General features: G+C 40.3%; 1 protein-coding gene across 1 annotated transcript in view; it reads left to right on the forward strand.

Moving 5' to 3' along the window:
- Positions 1-24,748, forward strand: part of LOC139700569 (fatty-acid amide hydrolase 2) — a 59,602-nt gene that overhangs the window by 28,856 nt on the left and 5,998 nt on the right. Inside the window, exons 2-5 of the mRNA XM_071599096.1 lie at positions 18,952-19,139; positions 21,558-21,777; positions 21,959-22,176; positions 22,895-23,006. Of these exons, the coding sequence (XP_071455197.1) occupies positions 18,957-19,139; positions 21,558-21,777; positions 21,959-22,176; positions 22,895-23,006 (733 nt within the window). The 5' untranslated portion in view covers positions 18,952-18,956. The remainder of the gene's footprint in view (positions 1-18,951; positions 19,140-21,557; positions 21,778-21,958; positions 22,177-22,894; positions 23,007-24,748) is intronic.

Here is a 24,748-nt window from a genome sequence, read left to right on the forward strand (position 1 = left end):
AATTTTTCGGAAAGAAACAAGTGGTCGACAACTTGTTGCATTCGCGTGCAAGCCTCAGCAATAGCACTCCACTCTCGTTCGCTTTCTGAGCTCTGTTTCACGGCCTCTATCTCTCTTGGGGTTTTCGTCACGCGAGCTCCTCGAGGTTCCGCTCTCCTGAAGTATCAGGCCCAGTACGTCGACCCAGTGGCTCTCGGATATTGGACCGGAATAGGGCCTCGCAAGGGGCTCTATCTCCCTGCGGCTCGCGGATACTCGGACTCCTTATGCATAGTCATTTCAAAAACGTGTTCACGTTGCCCTGGATTCATGGGACGCAGTTGCATAGAATGAGAAGCCCATGGAAGCGGTCCCGCTGAATGTATGAACGTTGATTGTCCGCCATGTAACCTCCCGGCGCAACAGACCGCTGTGCCCCAATATCTATTCCTATGATAGCACGTTTCGTCTAAACTTGGCCATGACAAAGGGCGAGGCAAAATGTATCTCAAGAACGAAACTAAACTTATAATATGGCTTACTTTTGCCACGTGTTTTTCAGATGTTAATTGACCCAATTTTATTTGTGTATTTATCCAATCAAAAAGGATTTCGAGGTCTTAATTGGAGGAATCTCATTGGTTGAATGAAGGAAAGAGGGGTTCGCTAGGTAAGTGGCCCAAATAAAACTATGATATTGTTGTGAGCGTTTGAGGATTTTGGCCTTACGTTACGTCCTTGTACCAATGTAAACCCTGGGGATCGCGTTGGTGCGGTGGCTAGTATACTCGCTTCCCTGGCTTTCGAATCCCAGTGATAGTAGAATCTTCCAGTGGTATTCTTATCCTTATTTGGGGAGCTTTGAGGAGAGCACTTGCTCTGGAGTACGCCGTCAATCGGACGAGACGTTATTGTGGACCCCTTGGAGCTTTTCGCAAAGAGGAGACCTATGTCCACGCCAGGTTTCTCTCTGTTATAGCATTTAGTCCTACGACAAAAAAGTTACCCACTTATTCCATATGGCACAAATGATCTCCCTGATTACTAAATTCTCTTGTAAACCGACCATAAAGGCGTAGACTTTTTATTAGGTGTTGGAGCACTCCTCTTAGCCTTGAAAGCATTGAATGATATTTTGATGTCAGGCATATCTTAAGTTTAGGCCAAACTCTTTGATTTGCGGGAACGGTGGTGGACGGAGCGGCGAAAGGAACTGCCACCTCCCTGCCTTAAATGCAATAATGACTCACCGAGTAGAGCTGTAGGGCCTTGTGCGAACTCCATTTCCACGCCCATCAAACAGATCTTCGTGTTGATACTTGTCCTGTAATGCCCTTTAACAGTGTGAAACTTCGAGAAAATCTCGCACAACGACTTGGTAGGGTTTATTGCATCAGTTATTTTTTCTCTGTTTTAAAAGATTGAATTGTGACTGTACGTGGTCCTGAATCTGTGTGCAACATTCCTTCATGTATTTTTAACGAGTGATGAAAAGTAATTTAGCGCTCATTCATGTGCATTCCTTAAACTGGATGTACAATTTGAAAATACTCTCGAGGATCTTGTCCATTTTTGAGACGTGCTCTAAGACCTATTTTGAACTCTTTCTGAGGCGCCAATTTTTGAAGCTATGCTATTTTGGCTGTTTTTCCCAAGATTAATTAACACTTAAAATAAGAGGCTAGGTGCTGTTATGGCAATGTTAGTGAAACTCGTAGATAATCTCACACATCATAAAAGTATTTTGTGAGAACGACATCTACGAGTATTTCTGTTTCATTTATTCGTAATATTTCTTTTGGTAATCTTCCGCTGACTTAGGAGCTTATGTAAAATCTTGAATTTTCCATTCCACATTTTGAAAACTAGCCTGGGAAGATTATGCTTTATCATCGTCAATTGGTAGAGTGAACTTAAGACGTTTTATGTTTTACCTGTTATGTCCGTAATTATATTTATTCTTATAGAACAAACGTGACACCCCTTGTCAGATTTGTCGTTCTTATAGTGGACGTAGACAAAACAAGTAGACTTGAGATGACCTTTATCAATCAATTTATGATCCCTGACGACTTGACTATATATGGTATAGGGGAAAAGAAAACGTAATAATTATTGAAGAAAGTTCCCTTTCGCCACCATTCTCGCCTAATTTAACCTACTTCCGGGGGGGGGGGGTTTCGGTGGTTTGTTTTAAAAAAACTGAGAACTTCCGTCAATTCTTACGTTATGATTTCGCTATCTGAAAGAGAATCTCAATGTGTATTTCTGCGCCCCTAAAATTCATTGAACTGTGATTTTATATCTTTATGCTGATACGCTCTCATCGCTCGCAACATTTTGCTCACTTCTGTTTTGCCGTGTTCTCCAGGGAGTGCGAATTACTGCCGCTTTAATCGGCGAGAAGATTAATACCAATTGCGTGTTATGTAGTTTGCGATCGAAGATACCCAGGGAAAATGCGAAATAATGATAACCGTCTTTGTTTTGAGGAAAAGTTTATTTTCCGAGGTACTCAAGCTTGGAAGGTACCTGATTTACAATCTTCGAGCCACGCTAGTGCACGCTTGGCGCCCAAGTCTTGTTCGCTTATTTTAGAATGGAATTCAAACGGGGAAATGATGCTACGAGACGCGATTATATGTAATACGATGCACTTCTTATGACTGCTTATGACGGCGTATGACTGATGTGCGCATTGCTCAGTTCATTTTAATTATTTCCTTTTTGCCAGTCACTCTTTTACTCGAACAAGAGTTTTCGGCGATGCGTCCCTCTTTTCGCGGTAAACCATTTAGTTTGCCTATCTGTGTTGCCAATTGTCTCCCAGTCCTTGCCGTCTCTCGCAAAAATTCTCCCGTTCTTGAAATGCTGTGCCAATTGCTATGGATCATATAATAGTAATAATATATTTTTTTTATCTTGACTACATAGTGGAGATTTAATGCAACTCGAACATACACGTTAAAGGGATGCAAACAGCCACTGATGGGAAAAGTCACCCCCATGCGAAGCCTCATATTAAATAAATCTCGCGCCATACTCAAACCTTTGGGACAGTACTGCTTTTCTACACAAATGCGCCATTATTCTCCTCAATACACAGGCCAACATAATACATTACTTTTTCTGGCATTGAATAGGGGTACAGGAATTTATCCTTGCCTAAAATCATATAATAAATCAATCTTCTTCTAGAAAAAATGTATACAATCACATGTGATAAGATATGACTTCAATAGAAGGCATTCTTTTTCCCATTATGATTGTAGCAAAATGCATATAAAGATTTGATAAAGTTTAGTTAAAGATTTGATAAAGTTTTAAAGATAAAGTTTGAACATTTGAAGAATAGAAAGAAAAAAGTGCATGCAGGTAAATAATTGATATTTAGAACACCCTGAAATTTGAAATATCTACTTTTTAAGGCCAAACGCACTTTTCTCCATTTGGGTCGTATTGCGCGTGCTCACTCAGTTGATTAGCTGCTTTTGGGTGTCATTCTAATATTTTCTAAATTTAAAAAGTGTAAGAAAGAATAATCTAGAAGGAAAAGGTGTTTTTCGCCGATTCTTATAGCAATCACCCACCTAGTCCTACGAGCCTCGTAAAGTTCGGAGTTAAATGAGTGAGCATAATTCAAACTTTTACCTGTGAGTATGGCGGTATCTGGGAAACCCAACTTCACTTGCGAGCCCAGGTATTTTCTGAATCGATAGTTTTGTTTATAGAAGCCGAAGAGCGTGTCGTTGGGCCCTTCGTCAAGGGTGTGGTGGAGTTGAATGGACAACCATGACTTTTCAACTTTCTTTTCTCGAAAACACTGGCTAGTTTTTCCATGATTGTTGACTGTGCTGTAGATTCTTCAAACAGTCATTCGCATTCGGTAGTTCGGAATAATCCGGAGTCGAGTTGGCTCTCTTTTTACTGGGGAAGGGAATGCACGTTTCAAAGTGGTAGGGGGTACTCAGAGTGGGATATTGCTGCACTATTAATGACCTTTCCCATTGAAAGGAGACGGTTGGAGGGATGTGAAGTAGCCTCACTGGTGCGTCAAGACAAAAATGTCAATAGGGATTTTGATGTAACCGCTATTGAAAGAGGAATGAATCGGGAAAACCAGCCACAAATGCCGTTTCGTGTAACCTGAAGAATTTTACAGGGATTTAATTTCAGAGTAACGGAAAATATTTTTTAATACCATTGTTTCGTTTTACTCACACCGTGCAAATGGAATGAATATGCATTGAAATCGATAGTGGCCAGAATGAATTCAGCCTGTGTCTCGTGTTTACCAATATTTCCCACTATCCGTTTTCGTGCTTAGCGGTTTCAAATGTATGCTTTTAAAATATGCAATCACGGACGAAAGTGGCAGTCTTCGAAGGCCCGCGTATTACCACGCTATGTGCACTTCACAGCAATCGGGTTCGAGTGTTGATTGCATTGACCTGAAAGGCTGTGACTCTAAATAAAGCAAGCCATCTCGTCAAGAGTGAAAGGTTGCCCATCTGCGAACAGCTGCTTTACAAATTGCACTACTTTGCTGACGTGTTTGTGATATCATCTTTGTAGTTACCCCAATAGATATCGGTTTGCAAGTAAGTAGTTGACTTATCAGAGTAAAAATAATTTTTAGTCCCACATGTCAACCTACTAACAGTCGAAACCAAAGTTTTGGAAAACTGTTTAACTGTCATACCAAAAAGGAAATGGCTTTCGGGTTTTACTTAGCATTGTCTCTGGGACGCATTTTTAATGTATTTTATTTCGGATAAAAAGGTAGACCAACCAAGGTTTAAGGTAACATGAAAGTACATAAGTAGGATTCGTAGGATCCAAAATTGTTTGAGAAATAAAATAAAATTTATAAATGGTGAGAAATCGAAGGTACAAATGGAATGTAATACATTTAGATATCATGAAGACATTTGTTACCGTAGTGGAATTTAATTGCCCCATATCCGATTATATCTCGTAAACCATTCTCCAGGGGTTATGAATTTTTTCAGTGATATGTGATGTTTGCCTGTACGATTTGGCTAGCTGGAATTATTTAATTGCAAGAAACTCAGTGAGAATTCGGTAAATAACGCTGTTGTGGCCTCTAATTCGAATGAAAGCCTAGCATGAACAAAAACTTTCTTCTTGTATCGGCTGTTGAACTTCCAGAACACGTTTAAGAGCTCGCTTTCATTTTTTTCCTTTAATGAACTGGCCGTGAACTTTCTTCGCAAGGTTTTCTCGCGGCTGTAGAATGCCTTATATTCTCACCGAAAGTATGTCACGGAACAGTTTGGGATGCAATTTTGTTTCCAGTCATAGATAGCCTCGACCACTTAATATTAAATAGAGCTTTATTTCCGTTTACGATTTATAAGCGGGCTGCATAAAAATGTTAACTTTTCCCCTCATCTCTCGTGGTTTGATCTCGTTATCATATTTGACATTGTGTTGCTTCGGCCGACATCTCATCTCATGGAAAGAAAAAAAGTCATTCGATCCTTTCTACGCTAGAAAAATGCTTTGCCATCTTACTGAAATAATAACGCTTTTTGGTTGTACGCTTTTGAATTAGTGTGCGCTTTAAATTGTTGATTGTTTTAACACTCGGGTGGTTATGTAGTCAGAGCGCGCACCGAAAGTTAATATTTAGACTGATTTTCCCAAGGTCTCTAGACCGTCGACCGGAGCTTACCAAACATATTACCTAATACACGAGTGTGTGACATTATTTCGCAATTCCTCCGTACTATTGTAAGCGCATCACGGCAAGAGATCTGATAGTGCTTGCACTCGGCTTTGCAACTTTATTGGAATCATGATCAACAACAAATCTCATAGCTCCTTAGAACTCGAAGATAGCTAACGCAGACTACACATTTAATGAAGGAAGTTAAGCAGACGGACTAATCTCACTAACATCCCTGCACTTTCAGAGATGAATGCACATTCAATTGTTCCCGGCTCAACCTTGTGGAAATTCATTTTAATAAAATTAAGAATACTAAGTATCTTTCCACTGTCCTTTATTTGCGTACAACCGGTTTCAACGCTCAAGCGTCATCATCAGGTACCTGATACCTGCGTACAACCGGTTTCAACGCTCAAGCGTCATCATCAGGTACCTGATACCTGATGATGACGCTTGAGCGTTGAAACCGGTTGTACGCAAATAAAGGACAGTGGAAAGATACTTTGTATTCTTAATTTTATTATGAATGCACATATTTGTAACCAACAGCTTCGACAGGCATGTTGAAGAGCATGCTCCTTAAAACTAGGCATGAACCATAACTAGCCCAGCCCAGAATTAACTTCGCACTTAAAAAGGAAGGTGATTTGTGCGTCGTGACTTCTTGGTCTGGAATAATAAGGGAGAAAATTATAATGCCGAGGTTGATGCTAGGCCACGACGCCTAGGGTGCCATTTCCCGCCTTCACTCATCAGGAGCCGCCATCTGAATCCAGATTACAAATCAGTTAAACAAACACATCTGGCTATTAAGAAACTTCTGAGACACTGCGCAATATTAATATGAAGCACAATATCAATAACAAATCGTGAACGTTTACCGGTCACGTACCCGGGTCAATATGCGGGTTGTTAGGTGATGAGCTCTTACTATAGATAGTTTTTTTTAAGTTCCTCCGGCAAGCAAATCTTTTATAGCAGCTATCACCAGAGAAATCAACTCCCAAGGTAGGTTTGATAGTTCAGGGCAGATCTCACCTTGTACTAAGCCCAATACGATGGGTGAAATTTCCGCATCAGGATAGGGGGGGCAGTTCCTGTCACTGCGCCGCCTATAGTTTCCCAGAGTGAACTGATACCCGAGTAAACATAAAGCTTGGGTAAATGAGGGTGGCTAGACGATTCCCCGGGAATCGAACCAGGACCCTCCGGTCTGTAGCCCAGTAGTGTACCCACTGGACTACCACGTTCTCATAGCATCTGTAAGTTTCTTAAATAAATGCAATACTTTTATTTACATAATGCCGTTTTATCATAACGCGTGTTTAACAAATTTATATTAAACATGCACTTTTGCAATTTGAATTATTATGATACATTTTACTTTTAATAACTCAACTTAAGCCAAGGTGCGGAATGCCCATGTTTGTCGATACACTTTCGATGGGCACGACTGCATATCTAATAACCTGCACGACCTTAGGAAAACAGATCAAGTGAGACTTACTTTAAGCTTGTCGAGTACATGGAAAGATAAGAAACTAATTCAGACTTTCCAGTGGTAAAGTAGAAGCATGACTGACGAATCGAGTTCCGGATTTCTGACTTTTTCTGCAGTTAACAGTTTTCCGAGTGGGGCAGTGTGACCGGTATCCGTAAATATACCCTGAAATCCATTCCATTATTATTTCATTACGTGCTAGTAGTATCGTATTTCTCTTAGGGGTGAGTACGACGATACGACAGCTGTACTTACCTCTACGACGATGCCATCATTTACAGATGAATATCAAGGGATACTAATAATGAAACAAGTACTTTCAATCAATTGGCTGAGCGTTCACAAACGGTAACCTGAATGCAGTCAAGAATTCAACACTTAATAATACATGATAGTAAATTTCTTAGAAAGGCACAAACTTGGGCTTAAACACTCGGAGGAGCTCCAGTAACAGTTGCTAACCGCATAAAGTACGCATGCATTATCATCGTATTGGACATAACATAACTTGCGGTGGAAGACACCTCGGTCCCAGCTCACGCAGTGCCGCCCTGAAGAGATTAGCATATGAGAAACTCGAAGCATTTAGAAAAAAGAAAAAGAAAAATGGCATTTCTTGATGGTTAGACTGAACATTGTATGTGTTCTTTGCATTTGGAACCAATCCGAGGAAATATTAATTCTACAATTTAGCAAAATGCTGATAATGGAAGCTCGGTTTGAGATTAAAATTTGCCCTAAAAATAACACTATCAGGGGTGGGAGCCCCCCGAGAATTCTAAGACTTGGTTCTAGATTAAGCATATTACATGTATTCAACAAAGGCATAGTCTCCAGAAGCCATCGCCATCAGCATGTTAATCCTAAGATTGGTTTACTACAGCCTTCCGTTCTTCTTAATTCAGTGTTAATTTTCTCCCCTCTGATAGCTTCTCTGTTTTACGTTCTTTTTAATTGTTCCCATTTTCTTGTCGTTTAGCCTTCCTTGCGGAACCTTCCCTGCAATTTCCCCCTCTTTTGTGCTTCCAACTTATCTATTGTGCCCCAAAGCGTGTCCAATCCATCTAGTTCTCCTTTTTTGTAGAGTTCTCCATGTGATCCTGTCTTCTTCTGCTCTACTTTGTGTTCCAGCAATATACGACAAGTAATTAAAAAGGAGATATTCTTCATAGAATTCATTTTTGTTCTTTCGAAACAATTTGAAAAAAATGACGTTAAGAGATATAAACTGCTCATTTACGGATATTCGCTGATCATTTTATCTAAAATTGAGATCTCTTCTCGTCGGTCGGGTTAGTCTGAAGAGTGGCGCACTCTCCTGTTACCTCAGAAGTCTAGGGTTCGACTTCTGTCTTGGGCATGGGCCTCAGTTCTGGCGATTTGGACCTTGGAAAACTTAACATGCCATAGGGTTATTGGAATCTATTAGGGGTGCACAAGCAACCAGAGTCGTCCGGAAAGCAGGGAAAAAACCTTCAACCGTCGGTTGGCGTCGGCTGCACTGATTGTTTATTACTACCCCTTGAGTACTTTAACCCAATTTCTGGGCTGTTTTATACAAGGGCAAGTAAATATAATATGGGTGTTAAATTACTGGAGAGATTACACGTGGGCACTTGACGCCCACTTGAGGCTATTTTTGACTTTTTCAAATCCCCTCAAAATTTGAGAATGCGAGTAAATTGATTTTCAACGTCATATTACGAAACCTTTGGTCGGTATGGAGAACAAGTTGGCTTAATATGTGCTCTCGAGGCGCGAGTTCGCGGGTATTGGACACCCCTGCCTAATTGACAATAATCATCCACCGCTCCTTAGAAAGTCTAAAATTACCTAAGTTCCGAGCTATTCCAACAAAGATCGACACAGTTAATTGTTAATTTGTTGGCGCATCCGTGCGCTTTTGCATGGACAGTCAGTCTTCTTTTCTGCATGGGGAGCACTGCTGACCACTTTTACTGTTGGCAGTACGGTGGCGGATTGCGTACTGTGAATTATCGTATTAAGTTTCTCAAAGATGCACGTCGTCCCGATCAATTTTTCTAGAAGATTACATGGATTTTGCGCCATTGGTTATTATTTTGCGCGCAGAACTTTGGTCAATGAAAATTTCCTTTTCCTTATTTTGTTCGGATTTCAAATGAAGTCTATGATGAAAAGAGACGGCCTATTTTTTGTGAATTCAATATTTGTTAAGTTCGAGTCGCTGGTAGCAAAGTCGTTTGCGGTCCAAAAATACTCGTCCACTCAACATTCTTTGTTTTTTGTGTTGGTCTGTAAGAATTTCCGGTACTCACCTTGCACACAATCTGTGGCACCCGAGCTTTTCCATAACAATCGCGTAAATAGAAGTGATTCCAACGGGAGGAAATTTATCAACAAAAGCACTAATTCTCAATCACCAATCAGATTGCAATTTTTGGTCCACTTGTTGAACGATTTCATCGGCCTGCCACTCCGCTATTCATTATGCGCATCTGTGCGGCCATTTTTGAAGTCTCGACACCCTTGTCTAACCCCTTTCCTTCACTTACTGTAGGGCCTCAAACTTAGCACAAAGCCCGATGAATTTGGTCAGCTGATGATCATTTTGCTCACAAAAATTGAATAACAGCACGCATTTCGCAACTGGCGGGAGCAACGATTTTCGAGGAATTTTTTATCAGCATCGCCGCCAGGCGAATGACTACTGAATCAAGACAATGAAGTTGGGTTGATTAACGAATTAGATCGCGAAAAGCATACAAGAGCTAGATTTGTAAAACGTTGTGAAAAACTGAGTATCGTATCAAAATTAGAGGAGCTTGATTGGGAATTTTCACGGAGCGAGGGTTAAATTACGGATTAAATCTTGTATAAATTGGATGTCTTTTCAGCGATGCTGTTGACTATGTACTATGAGCCCCACTGCACTACGGTAGGATATCATTTAAATAAAATAAGAGAGATTAAGTGTGAAGATGTCATTTTTCCCCACAGGCGGTAAGGGATTAGAATAACGTTCGACTACGCTACGAGGAAACATATTTTGTGTCATAATTAGTCTGGTGTGTCATCACCCCCTGCCACACACCCTAGCGGTGGCTGGTAGGGTACAATGTTTGTACGCTTGCATAAGCGCGTTGAAGTTACAAATACTTTTTCACTCGTCGTCCACCATCGTCTATTGGTAGGTGGGAATTTTTTCCCCGTCTGACCTTCGCACATCTATAAAATGTCATGGAGCCAGTAATGCAGTCATCACTCTGCAAGTTCACTCAAGGTGACGGAACTCCTTCGACGCATTCCGTCTCCCTTGCGTTGAAAGTGATCTTTTGGGGCCGGTGGGAATTTTCCGCTGTAGCTCAAGGATCTTGCGTGTGTCTCTGCGCTTCGCTGCAAGTGTTTGTAATTAATTATATTGACTACTGTGGCCATTCGAGCCGCAGCTATTCCTGTGTACTACTGCGTCGTCATGGGCTTGCAGTAAGCTTTTAATTATTAGTCTGGACAGGGCACTTGCTTGAATTTTTCGTATTTTCTTGCCGGTCTCATGGGGTACATACGTAAAATTCGATATTTTGTGATCGCAGCATGGCTGTGCTTATTTATTTGAAATCCTGTGGATTTCAAGTAAATAATGTCTCCACGCGATAACCATAAAAATGATTACTGTATTTACGATCTCTCTTCCGCTTAGAGAACTAGATTCACTCTCTCGCTTGCCAAATAGGCCTCCGGAATCGACAACACGATTGCGTTTATTTGTCATGAAGAGCAAACGCATCATCTATCTTACCAAGATTTTTTCACACCTAGTTATTTGTGCGAAATTAAAAATATTATGCCTTTTGATATACCTGTGGACTCAACTATTTCGCGGACTGTGAGTCGTCGATCGCATTAAAACATATCGTAGATATTGTCAATCATTTCCGAGGAAGTCATTTCCGCTGAACGTCCCGAATGACGTCCATCATTCGAGGCTGAAATGGTTGCATTGGATGTACAGCTACGTTTAAACTCATCTACCCAATTGTCAACAATGGAAAACACAGGGGCAGATGTGCCATAAACATTATCCAACTCGGCGTTGATCATCTTTGGTGTTAGGCCTTTTGAATAGAAGTGTTAATTCACCGTACGTAACTCATATTTTTCGTTTTTCTTAAACAAAAGTTTGATGCTTGAATCGATTATGGAAATGAAACCATGTTATAGATATAGCTGAAACTTAAACAGCATCCATCCACCAGCAGTGAGAGATGAGGCTTGCTAAAAGCAAACAATTTCCGGTACTACGAGCGCTACTTCTTGGATTTCCTAACGACCGATTGAATGACCCACGCATTTATACTTGTGCCATCGTTGGATAAGGGGATCGAGATGGTACGGGGGCTAACGTACTGGCTCCCCACGGTTCAAATCCCGGCGGTGTTGAATATTTTTCAGACGTATCTCGATCCCTACTTGAGGTGCTTTGTGGAGGGCACTTAGAGTGAGTACGCCGTCCGTCAGATGGGACGTTAAGCTGCGGACCCCTTGGCGCCTTTCGTTAAGAGTAGGCTAAGGCCGACGCCGGGTTTCTCTCCACCCTTCATCCTTTCCTGTCCATCCCCTATGGCGCAAATGACCTCAGCTGTCGGTCGCCTCCCCTAAATACTACTACTACATCGTTGAATAATTTGGTCTCTTTTAAATGATTCGCGCAGCTTCACAGAGTTCGCTATGGAATCAGGAATTGGTTGAATCAACGCATTTAGATTTCATGATGCTGCCAAGACACAAAACAAATTTTGGATTTTTAGCATATTCAATCTCACCAGTACTGTGATTCCATCAAATTCTTTTTTCCCCCACGATAGTCGCAAATGAACATTATCTCTGGGAAATAACCCATAATTTGATTTACATATCCATGTCCCGCTCCAATTTTTAGGTATTATTGTACTTATTAGGTACTATTGTACTTATATCCGTATGCACCACAGTAATCTACCCGAAGGTTGGTTGATTGGCGAGGGTAGAGCTAGCCCAGTACTCAAGTCCAGCATAGTGTGAAGCTCACATATTAGTAGTAGGGGAGCCAGTTCCTTTCCCTGTGCTGCCTGTGGTTTCCCAGGAAGATCTGGTACCCGAAAAATCACACAGATGGCGTGAATCTAAGGGTTTTCTCCGGCGTCACCTGGAGTTGAACCCGGGCACTCTGGTAGCCAAGCGTTCAGCCCATTGGACTTCCACGTCTCCTAACCTACCAACCAGGGATAGAGTTCGGAAAGCAAATGTAAATGGTTGTATATCTTCGGGTATTTCTTAAATGTCTTTGCAGAACATTAATAAGTAGTGCCTCACACAGAGCTCTACCCACTGCACAACCACGACCCATTCCGTATGAAATAGCTAGTACAGCATTTTGTTTTATTATTAGGCCGTTAGCTGACATAAAGCCGCTAAATTAATCGCTACTATAACAATTTCGACGAATGATGCGCCATTCCGTTGGTATAAGTTAACATGTTTAGCTTCTATATAGTTGCTAAAATTTATGCCTTAGGATATATTTAATAATTCACTTAATAACCCTGGGAAAATTTTTTTCAACACGAAATATAGAATTGGGCATTTATGTTAAAGATTTCGCGTTTAATTTTAATGTGTGTTTTGGGCTATATTCGCTAAACGGTAGAAAAATTAGGATAAGAGTAGATAAACGATAAGAGTAGATGAGCGAAAAAAATTGATCTATGCGGCATAACCTCTTGTATAGCGAAGAACCTTTTGGAATATAAACACGCGAGTGATTTTAACCCTGCTCACTTGGGGTGTGAAGGACAGGAGTTGGGCATCTTGGAAAAATCGCAAATGACCCTGTATTGAATCACAGCATCTTCTCAACACATTCCCCATAGCTTTCAATTTCTCTTCCTTGAAAGTGTGAAGTGAGACATTGATCTAAAAGGCATAAACCCGGGCACCAGCCCTACCTTTGAAAGGTTTTTTTCCGTCCCTCACACTCATAATCCCTTGTCTACCAACTTACCCCTTCCCCGTCTCTGAGCTGATACATGAGTGCGTACATCTATGTACGAGGCTCATCCGGAAAGTAGTACCCGTTCGTGCCGCATGAAGTGCTGACGACGCGAGTAGCCGCTGGACGAGGTCAGATAGCTTCAGTGGCTTGTCTGCCTTCTCTGAGCCAAGTTGCGTGACGCTAGCATTGCCTGTGTTGTTTCTGTGATTGTTTACAATGTTTAAAAAAATTGAGAACGCCGCCAGTTGTGAAGTGAGGGCAGTGATTAAATTCCTCAATGCAAGAAACGTTCGCCCATGTGATATTCATCGCCAATTAAAGGAGGTGTATGGAGACAATGTAATGGACGAGTCGTCTGTTCGGCGGTGGTGTCGCAACTTCAACATGGGGAGGGGGAACACACACGACGATGAGCGTTCGGGCAGACCGTCTGTCATTACAGACCAACTGGTGAGCTCAGTTGACGAATTCGTGAGGAACGATCGGCGCGTCACAATTGATGACATCTGTGAGCATTTTCCCAATGTTTCTCGAACAATTGTTCATGAAATTGTTAAACACCATCTGCATTATGCAAAAATTTGTGCAAGATGGGTCCCTCGCGTATCTCAATGAGCTGGCGGCGAAGGACTATGCAGCAGGAATACAGAAACTTGTCACACGTTATGACAAATGCCTTAATTTGCTTGGAGATTATGTTGAGAAGTAGTTTAAAGTATCCTCTTTCAAATCAAATTTTTTATGTTTGTTAATATTTACTTTTGTCTTTTTATTTCACGAACGGGTACTACTTTCCGGATGACCCTCGTATTATCTATCTATGCGTGGATAATGATAGCCTTCTGTCGAAACGATAGTCATTCTCTCAGAAATTTCAGTGTAGGAAAATACAAAATAAGTTCATTTTAATGGAAATTGTTTTTTTTTCAATATAGTTATCATAAAATTCCTCCAAGTGAAGCTTGATGCAATCCGATCCTGCTATGGAAGGTAGTTTTCTTTCCTCCGCCCATTCCATCCACGCCTTACAGACCATGAGGGTCAGGCACTGTCATAAGCAAGTACGCGTGCGCGTAATCGATAACATTCTTGCGGGTTCGTTTACACTGGCTTTCATTAATACGTTTTTATTCGTATTCCTCGACGTTCTGCACTCATGAAATCACTCAGTCAGTTTTAAACTTAATCTGTCATGGTACCTTAGCGTCTGTCATGAAATATCATGCAGGGAGGCTTCCTCTCCTCTTCCGCCATTAAAACTTATTAACAAAATTGTATGAAATTGTGATACTTCAGCTGCGAGGTAGAACCTGAAGAGGTGCGGAAAAATCTTAACATTTCCGACGATCTATTGAGCCTTAAGGGTAACTTTTCTGACCTCATGCTAACCGCGCTCTGAAAAGGAATTTCGGACGATCACCCCGTATTTATGTACACATACACCGCCACTACTACACTCTTGTATGTCACCTTGTAGGTTTCTCTAGCCTGGTTCGAGGGAGAGAAGTCTCAGTAAAGGCTGGAGACCTGTGCCAGTTGGCTCCCAGCCTCAGCAGAGTGCGGATTGCTCGTTTACGAAACCTCTATGATGTTACTTCATAACGCTCCGTCGGGGACCGGTTATTGGAACAGCGCTAAATCATCAAATTTTGCATGAAGCTGGGCAAAACCGGGAAAGAGACTCATGGCATGCTCAAGGTAGCTAGCTCATGGTGATAAGGCCATGGGTAAATCGGGAGTTTTTGATTGGCGCAAGTTGTTTCGGGAGGGTAGCGAAGATTTTGAAGACGCCGAACATTCTGTACGTCCTTCCACCCCAACATATGACGAAATTCTTGCAAGAGAAAATGCTTTGTTGGACAGGGATCGCAGATTAAATGTTCGCATGATTTCTTATGGACTTGGAATCCCTAAAAGTGATGTGCATCGACTTGTGACCGAAAACATGGGCATGAGAAAGATGTGTGTGAATGTTTTGCCGTGAGTGCTCTCGGGCGAACAAAATGTAACTCGCCGCGGATCTGCCAAGATCTTCTCGACCATGTGAGTGAGAATTAAAATTTTTTAGACAATGCCCCACCAGACTTCTTCCTCTTCCCCCGCCACAAATCCATGCTGAATGGGCGTCACCACGGCTCGCGGTAGGGCGTTACAACAGGCCGTGAAGAGGGGGCTTATCAGAATTTCGGGCACCGCCCTCCGGAAGGCGTACGAGGCGTAGAAAACCAGCGGCGTGTGGACGTGCAAGGGTGCTACTTGAAAGACTTTTGAGTAAATTTATCATTTCTGGTAATTCATTTTTTTACCGACTCAGTCCCACTACTTTTGGGACAGACCTTGTAAATCCTCAAAATCGGATCGTTTTATTGCATTAATTTCCAAAATATCTACAGGGTTCGTCCGGAAAATAAGTGTACTGAGCTCAGGAAAAAAAATTTATTACACTTTTACGTATCTTAAGCTAATATTCCTCAAAATAGGACCCTTGTGAGTCGATACACTTGTTCCAGCGGCGTTCCCATTCCTGGAACGCTCCCGCGAAGGCATCATCGGGAACCTCTCGAAGACTCGTCGTCGACCTCTTCTCTGCCCTCCACGAACATCTTGTGCCACCGAAAGATCATGTTTCTGGACATGGCTGATTCCCCGTAAGCCTGGTTAATCATACCGACAGTTTCGGTAAACGATTTCCCAAGCTTTACCGCAAATTTGATGGAATAACGCTGCTTCGGCATCGCGTTCCGTGACGTGGGTCGAGCGTGGAGGTTCGCGTTAACAGAGCTCCTCACTACACCACAGCTCAGAGCCGACTGCCTTTTTCAGCGTCGCTTGCCAACATACCCCCCTCCAATCGCAGCCCGTCAGAGCGGTGCTGGGCGCGCCGCTCCAGGCGCGCCCAGCCCAGGAGTCAGTACACTTATTTCCCGGACGAACCCTGTAAGTCTTCAGCTTCTCATAATTTTTTTCAGGTTTTGGACTCTTTCACAGGCTGGAGGCAATAAAGCATCCCGGAATCTACTCTGGAAATGCGTACTCTATTTGGCCTGATGTACTCTCTTTCATAGTGTCCACTACAGACTATTTTTCTCAAGAGGGCTCCAAAACATCTCAGTTACATATATGTAAGAAAATTCTTATCGAGTTAATGGGCTGCCGTTCGTTGAGTATTAACATGTTGGTTTCCCTTGGCTTTGCATGGTACCTCCTGCAGCCGTTGGAGTAATTGTGGCCATTCTTGTAGATAAATGTTTTTGTTTGGAGCTCCATGGACTTTAGCTTCATTCTTGTAAACGTGGACCACTTATCCCTCTCCCGATTTGTTGATCTATTGATTGACTGCAGTCTCTCGTCTCGGCTCCGTCGTAGGATTTCATATTATTTTTAGGCCATCTTACGGAAGCTTGAGTCCCTGTACACCCTCCCAAGTGCGCTGGTTATTGTTCCTGTCTGCTTATTCATTTTGTACACAGTTTTATTTCGTAGCTTTCTTCCCTTTCTAGAGGTCGCCCCGCCACTCTCAACCTGTTGGACGCACTCGGTAGTATGGCTCCAAGAAGTATGAATCTCTTCATCTAATTTCATTTTGAGCACAGTCCAATATGTCCTTAGCGCACTGATTAAAGTGATCCTTAAGTCGGAATCTTTAATGCGTTTCTTAAAATCAGGATAGTCAGGTGTAATTCATTTAATTAATCCGTTGTGTTTGATTACTAACCATTCTTGTATGAAGCTTACTAATTTACGAAGCAAAAGTGTTGAATGTTGAAATTGATTACTCCATAAATTTGAAAAAAAGTCTTTGAAAAATTTATTTATATACATACTATATATATATTTTTGTATTTTTTCTAAGTCTCTTATTCTTCATGTGTACATGTATATTGACATGGGATGAGTAAATATTATTATTATTTAGAGCGTGTGTATCATATTGAAAAAGACTGGTCACAAGGCAAATAATCACTTGGTATATTTCCCATGTTAAAATTTACTCAAAATAGAAAACTCTTCAAATACAACAATTCTATTTGAATTTCAAAATTATCGATGTTGCCCTGGTATCTGGTATAAAAGGCAATGGATTCATTTTATCATTATTGGGAGAAGTTGCGAGTTGATTGGTGTTTTGTAATATTTAAGGTAAGAACGGTATCTGTAATGAGCAAATGGTTTAATTTTGTGGGAATTGATGGCATTGATTCATAAATTATGCCTGATTTACCTTGATAAGTGTATGTATGATTTGACAAAAGAACAAAGGCATCATTTCCATTATTTAACACATTTCCATGGGTCAATTGTAGAATACGCCAATAAAAATGGATTACTATAGTCTAGAATTACGAGGGTCATCCGGAAAGTAGTACCCGTTCGTGAAATAAAGACACAAAAGTAAATATTAACAAACATAAAAAATTTTATTTGAAAGAGGATACTTTAAACTACTTCTCAACATAATCTCCAAGCAAATTAAGGCATTTGTCATAACGTGTGACAAGTTTCTGTATTCCTGCTGCATAGTCCTTCGCCGCCAGCTCATTGAGATACAGGGTCACTCCTTCTTTAAGTTCTTCATCGCTGTCAAATCTTTTTCCTGCCAAAAAGTCTTTAAGCTTTGTAAAGAGATGAAAATCTGAAGGGGCCAAGTCCGGGCTATACGGTGGATGGTCGAAAGTTTCCCATTTGAATTGCTGCAAAAGTTTTTGTGTTATCCCAGCTGCATGAGGCCTGGCATTGTCATGAACGAGAATGACACCAGTAGACAATAGACCTCGCCGCCGATTTTGTATTGCCCGCCGTAATTTCTTTAATGTTTCACAATACGCATTGGCATTAATAGTGTCTCCACGGGCCATAAAATCAATAAGCAATACACCTCGTCGATCCCAGAAAATGGTTGCCATGAGTTTCCTGGTGGACAGAACTGTCTTGAATTTTTTTGGTTTGTTTGGTGAATGAGCATGATGCCACTCCATTGACTGTCGTTTACTCTCAGGTGATGCATAACAAACCCATGTTTCGTCACCAGTAATTATGCGAGTCAAGAAAGAGTCTCCTTCATCAGAATAACGTCCCAAAAACGTCAGTGCTGCAGCCATACGCTTGGTTTTGTGCTCATCTGTAAGCTTGCGAGGGACCCATCTTGCACAAATTTTTGCATAATGCAGATGGTGTTTAACAATTTCATGAACAATTGTTCGAGAAACATTGGGAAAATGCTCACAGATGTCATCAATTGTGACGCGCCGATCGTTCCTCACGAATTCGTCAACTGAGCTCACCAGTTGGTCTGTAATGACAGACGGTCTCTCCGAACGCTCATCGTCGTGTGTGTTCCCCCTCCCCATGTTGAAGTTGCGACACCACCGCCGAACAGACGACTCGTCCATTACATTGTCTCCATACACCTCCTTTAATTGGCGATGAATATCACATGGGCGAACGTTTCTTGCATTGATGAATTTAATCACTGCCCTCACTTCACAACGGGCGGCGTTCTCAATTTTTTTAAACATTGTAAACAATCACAGAAACAACACAGGCAATGCTAGCGTCACGCAACTTGGCTCAGAGAAGGCAGACAAGCCACTGAAGGTATCTGACCTCGTCCAGCGGCTACTCGCGTCGTCAGCACTTCATGCGGCACGAACGGGTACTACTTTCCGGATGACCCTCGTACATGCAGTAATTTTATAAAAATGAATCATTGTAACTACCCATATGTAGCATTAAAATTGATCATATCTTTTCCATTATATTTCGCAGCCATCATGCCTAGTAAGAGAGCATTTCAGTCTCATGCACGTCGTATACTTCGAAGGCTGGTTGATATAACTATGGGCTTCCTATTTAGACTTGTGTACCGAAATCCAGGTGCCAGAGTAAACCCTATTGAGGACCTTCTCCTCTTGGACACAGCCTCAACTCTTGCCCTTAAGATCCGGACAAAAAAGGTAAGGAGACTTGCCTTTCACTCTCATCATAATTAATGCCATTTTCACTGAGGGATGGCAATGGTCAAAGATAATTGATAATGGAAAGAAATTTCATGTAGTGTGAAAAACATTGCTCTTAGGAATAAATGAAGGAAGGATTAGGAAATTCTCACTCCCATATAAAACTATTTAAGCTGAGCATTATAAGAAATTAGTGTGAGCCTATTCTCAACAGAATGAAAAAAATATAATTATTTTTCTCCTGTCACCTGGGAGGAGAAAGAACTTTTTCACTCTCTTAATTATTACAGCCTACAGTCCCCATAGGATGAAGTAAGAGGAAACAAATAAATTATTTTTCGTACAGGGATCATGGATTTATTCTCTGTTTGTTGGGGGTATTGCATTTCAGTGAAAGTTTTTTCACTTGTTTTTGCAAGCATATTATAGTATTATGTGAACTTGCAAATCAGGTTGGTGAAAAGCAAACATTGTCAATATATTTCCTGTTTTAAAGGGAAGGCATTAAGTCTTATTTAGGAGCTGGCATACAAGTGCTGAATTAAGTTTTTGATAAATGAACTCCTCATTTTAATGAAAATATTATGCATTTTATATGAGATATTATGATGGACACAAGCATAGAAATAAGTCCTGGTAACTATAAGACTCAGCCCTATTATTAAAGGTCTGAATGTCATAACAAAGAGCAGGAAAGGCAAAGCTTTCTTGGTCTTCATCTCATGAAATCCATGCAAAGAAAAATTTGAAGCAGCCTAGTAGACACAGAAGAAGACCAAATATGTTACAATAGGGACTTAGAATGTTAGGATGATGTTAAAAACAAATAAATTGGGATATACTATATAAGAGAGGCAGAGGGAAGAAATACAGATATTTTAGGGATGGGTGAAGTGAGATGGAAGGATAGCAGGGATTGCTGAAGCGATGGTAATACAGGAATATGCAACAGAAATAGAGAACCAGCGAGGGGTGGCAATAAATTTGAACAAAATATTTGGAAGAATCTTAGTAAGCAAAGACGATACTAGTGATAGAATAATTAATTGGAGTAATATTTGAGCAAGCAAATTTGGTCATTATTCAGGTCAACAAGCAAACTTACGGAGGATGAAATAGACAGGATGTACAATCAAAGGAAATGGATACAGTTGTTCCTGGTAGAAACATTTGATGGTGATGGTGGATTGGAATGTGGCAGTAAGCAAAGGAAAAGATCATAGTGAAGCAGGGGACTATGGTTTAGGAACAAGTAATGACCTTGGGGAGAAAGCGATAGACAGAGCTCAAAAGTAATGAACACTTGGTTTTAATATCACAATAAGATTAGGTAAGCCTGGAAAATGCCTGGGGATTCAGAAAGACACCAGTTAAACTATATAATATTTAGGCACATATTAAGGAACGACATAATTAATTTATACAGTTTCCAAGGAATGGAGGTTGATTCAGATGTTAATTTAGTGAAAATGAAGATTAGCATTCGATTCAAAAAGATAAAATAGGGAAACACTTTTTAAAAATAAATGTAGAAGTACTAACTGTAGCAACAAAAAAGGAGTATCAGCAGACCATTGGAAAAATCATAAGTGAGGAAAGGGAGCTTAGTACTATAGAAGAAAAATGGAAACAATATTAAAATAGGGTTTATGAAAGACATAAAAAAACTCAAGAAGCAGTAAATAGGAAAAGGATAAGGAAACCATGGACTATGGATGATTAAACAGGTATATGAGAGAAGGAAATAGAAGAATATAAAAAAGAGCTAGGTAGATGGAAGTATTTAAGAGTTTAATGAATTAATTGAGATTTGTGATTTCTATGATGCAGTAGATGGAAAGATAGCTTTGAACTTAAGGGCCTGGATACATTCAGAGAAATAAATTTAATTATCTGTAAATATGTCAAGATCCTTTATGATGACATATGCCTGAGTGGAATGGAGTTCATTGTGTAATTATGTTTAATTGCAATCAGCCTTTAGCGTGAAATGAGTTTCTTAGGACCTCCAATTTATGACATGAGTTCCAGTTGCTAAATTGCATCACTCAGCCAGCACCAATGTGCGCCTTGTGGGTAGTTTTTGTTTTTCACAGCAGTGAGGGAAAATATTTGAAGGAACTTAATGGATACTCAGAGCAGATGAAGGTTTAGCCAGATCTTTATGTTGCAGAAGTTAACAACCAAGTCATCTTAATTTGAAATTAGATTTTTATCATATGAAACTGATTTATTTTGTCTGCATTTATTTATTAATGTTCTGCCAATTTTGAGAAAATAACAAAAAGCGAAACCCTTTGTTTGTCTCGTAGAAGAATGCCATCTGTATTTGGTTCTCTGAAGGCCCATGTAAAATTCTTGAATATTGTTATTTTTGTTCAGCTGTTTAATACATTTTGTAATCAATATTTCCAGGTCAAGAGTGTTGAAGTTGTGGAAAAATACATAGCTCGCATAAAAGATATAAACACTTTGCTTAATTGTGTTGTTGATGAGAGATTTGAAGAGGCATTGGCAGAGGCAAGGGCAGTTGATAAACTGATTGAATCAGGGACAACATCTGAAGAAGAAATGGCCAAAGAGACTCCATACCTTGGTGTTCCTTTTACTACAAAAGATAGTATTCAGGTGAAGGGTAAGTGATACAAAAAAATAACCAAGGTTACATAATGTTAAACTTGTCTTCTCCATCTCTATGCCATAATTATGGCTTCTTCTGGATTTCATGAAAAAATGTATATTGCCTTGATATTTTTATGTGAAGCATTTTGTGATTCTTTTCAGCATTCCATTAATGTAGTACTTCTTTGTGGCAGGTCTAAAATTTACTGCAGGGTTATATGCAAGACGTAACATCAAGGGAGCGGAAGATGCAGCCGCTGTAACAACCCTCAGAAGAGCTGGTGCCATTCCCTTGGCCTTGACAAATGTGTCAGAGCTTTGCATGTGGTGGGAGAGCCATAACACAGTTCATGGGAGGACAAACAATCCATATGACTCAAATAGGATTGTTGGAGGTTCATCAGGTGGTGAGGTATGGATGTAGAACCCACCCAAAGAGTTCATAGAGTGTGACCCATTGGTGGTGTTCCCAGTAAGCTGTCAAATTTCATTATATTGTGTGACTGTTTTTCATTAATGATGTCCATCAAATTCTCACCCTGTCAAATTTCTGAAAAATACCTCTTCCAATATATACCTTTAAACTCTCAGTGTGCTTATTGATTTTGACTGATAGAAAAAGAAGTCCAATTATTACTATTTCCCATTTATTCGGGTGACCAATGATTGGTATATTTTATGTTCATTATCAATTAGTAGTAAGGCCGTGGAGGGTATGGTTTTGGGGACTGCACTCTATTGATTGTTCATAGATTATCATACCTAAATCACAGATAATTTAATATGCATTACATGGGTTCTTTTTATTATTCCTTGTGGTCATTTTTGTTAACATTAGTCTTCTGGTCAAGTTAGGTTTTTGATAGAGGAGCTTAGGACTGCTATGTCTAGTGCAAAACTAAGAATGTACCATAACACCTCACTTAACATTAAAACTTTTTTCTAATTCCCTTCATTCCACTTAGAATGCCTCATTTATGATATTATCTATCAAATGTTAGGAAGAAAAAGCTTGCTCTTAGAATAATCCTCTTACGCATTTCTACTTTTAAACCTAAACAACTTTGAATTGCTAGTTATTCTGATTCAGGTATTTATTTCTAAGTTATAACAATTCCTTTTTATCTCAGGGCTGTTTGCAGGCTGCTGCTGGTTCTCCTATGGGAATTGGATCTGATATTGGGGGATCTATAAGAATGCCGTGTTTCTTCAACGGCATATTTGGTCACAAACCTTCGAGAGGTAAGCAAGTGACTAAGAGCTGTATTTCTCAAACTGGGGTCTGCACATCTGGGTCTGGGGACCCTAGAAAATATTTCAAAGGGTCTCAAAATTTTTCTTTGTGTTATAAAATATTGTAAAAATTTCTAAGTTTGTCCAGTGCTTTGGTAATCAGTCAGTATTCACCTACAGCACTTCATAGTACAATGAATGCAACATATACCATTGATGAGAAACTTTTAAGCCATATGCACTCAGATCGCCAAATGTTTTGTTAAGGGCGAAAAGTCCTCCCAAGAAATTTCAGCTTCTTGCTGCCATGCTTAAAGTGTAATGTGAATCATCTGCAGAATATCAGTTATGAATTATTTTTCTCTGGATCCATATGCCCCTGGGATCTTCTTTAAACCCTCTTATATGTCATAAAATTCTCCAGGGGCTGAAGCACCCGGGCTTGCATGCCACCCATGCTCAAAGTGATGCTTGAACCCAGAACCTTTGGGTTTTGGCCTAAATGAATGCCAGACTAGTGCATTACTAGTCACTCAGCCAACCTGCCCATCCAGGTTAATAGTAGGGTATTGGGCCTCTCTCTTTTCTTTTACTCGTAAATCTTACAGAACTCTACATTACGATATTTGCTTCCTATTCCCTTCCTTGAGCCACTTTAACAAGGCCAGATCAAGAGATTGTAGAATACTGGTGCAGTCTAGGGTATAAAAAATCACATTTGCATTCCTTATATATTGTGTCTAGTGAATATGTGGCACAATTGTCTATGAATAAAAGGATTTTTCTATGTTGAACATTGATCAAGTGAGACCTTGTAAAATTTCTCTGGAAATCTTTGTTGGCATTCACTGCTTAGAGTTATCATCGTAGGTATATGTAGCTTATTCACATTTTTGAAACGCTGACGTTTTACAGACTTTCCAGTGACGATGCACACTTATTTAGCTGAATGATTGCTATTTGCCTGCAATCATTTTTCACATTTTCATAGTCACTGATCAGTCATTCCTTCAGTGTTTCCCCTCTGCGGCAGATCTCTTCTTTCAATGCCAGCGTTTGACCAGATAAGCAGTTCTAAAACAGTTTAGTTCTATCTGTGTTGTAGGTAGTCTGTGCCTTGTCTCCCTCCAGAATCTTTAGAAGCCTTTTGGGTCAGAAGTCCGTAACTTTAGGATCCATAGCAACTATCCCTTTTCCCCCAGATTCTGACTGTGGCATTGCTCAAAGTGAAGGATCAAATCACTGGAAGATACACATTTCTCAATCTCCATAGTTGAAGCTTTTTTTAGGAATTTCCCCTTAGTACTCGATGAACTCAACCATCACCTACCAAACTGACCTTCAGGTTGATTACTGTGTAAATTTTTAATTAATGGTGGTATGTATAGTCACTTAACTAAGTCAATTCTCCTTGCTGAAGGGTTTTTTCTGTACCTCTTCTATTATGAACAGCCATTCCTTTAAAGTTCAAACTCATTTCTCAGGAAGTACCAAGTGTAATTTGAATAAATAGAATCCATATAGAATCTTCCAGTTGCAAGTGGACTTTCAGTTGGGTTACTCTTAGATTACCTTTTAATTTGGAAACTAAATCAAAATCTATTATTTAATAATTGAATAATTCCAAAAAATGGCATTGGGATGATGAATTGATGGTACAAATAAAATAAGGATGAGTGTCTAAGCCATTACTTTTTGACATCACTTGGGTTATCTCCCTCCGTCTGACATGTATCAGCTTCATCATAGCA

This window comes from Hetaerina americana, unplaced genomic scaffold (assembly GCF_022747635.1).
Source record: "Hetaerina americana unplaced genomic scaffold, ioHetAmer1.1.p SCAF_105, whole genome shotgun sequence".
In the NCBI taxonomy this organism is placed as follows: domain Eukaryota; kingdom Metazoa; phylum Arthropoda; class Insecta; order Odonata; family Calopterygidae; genus Hetaerina; species Hetaerina americana.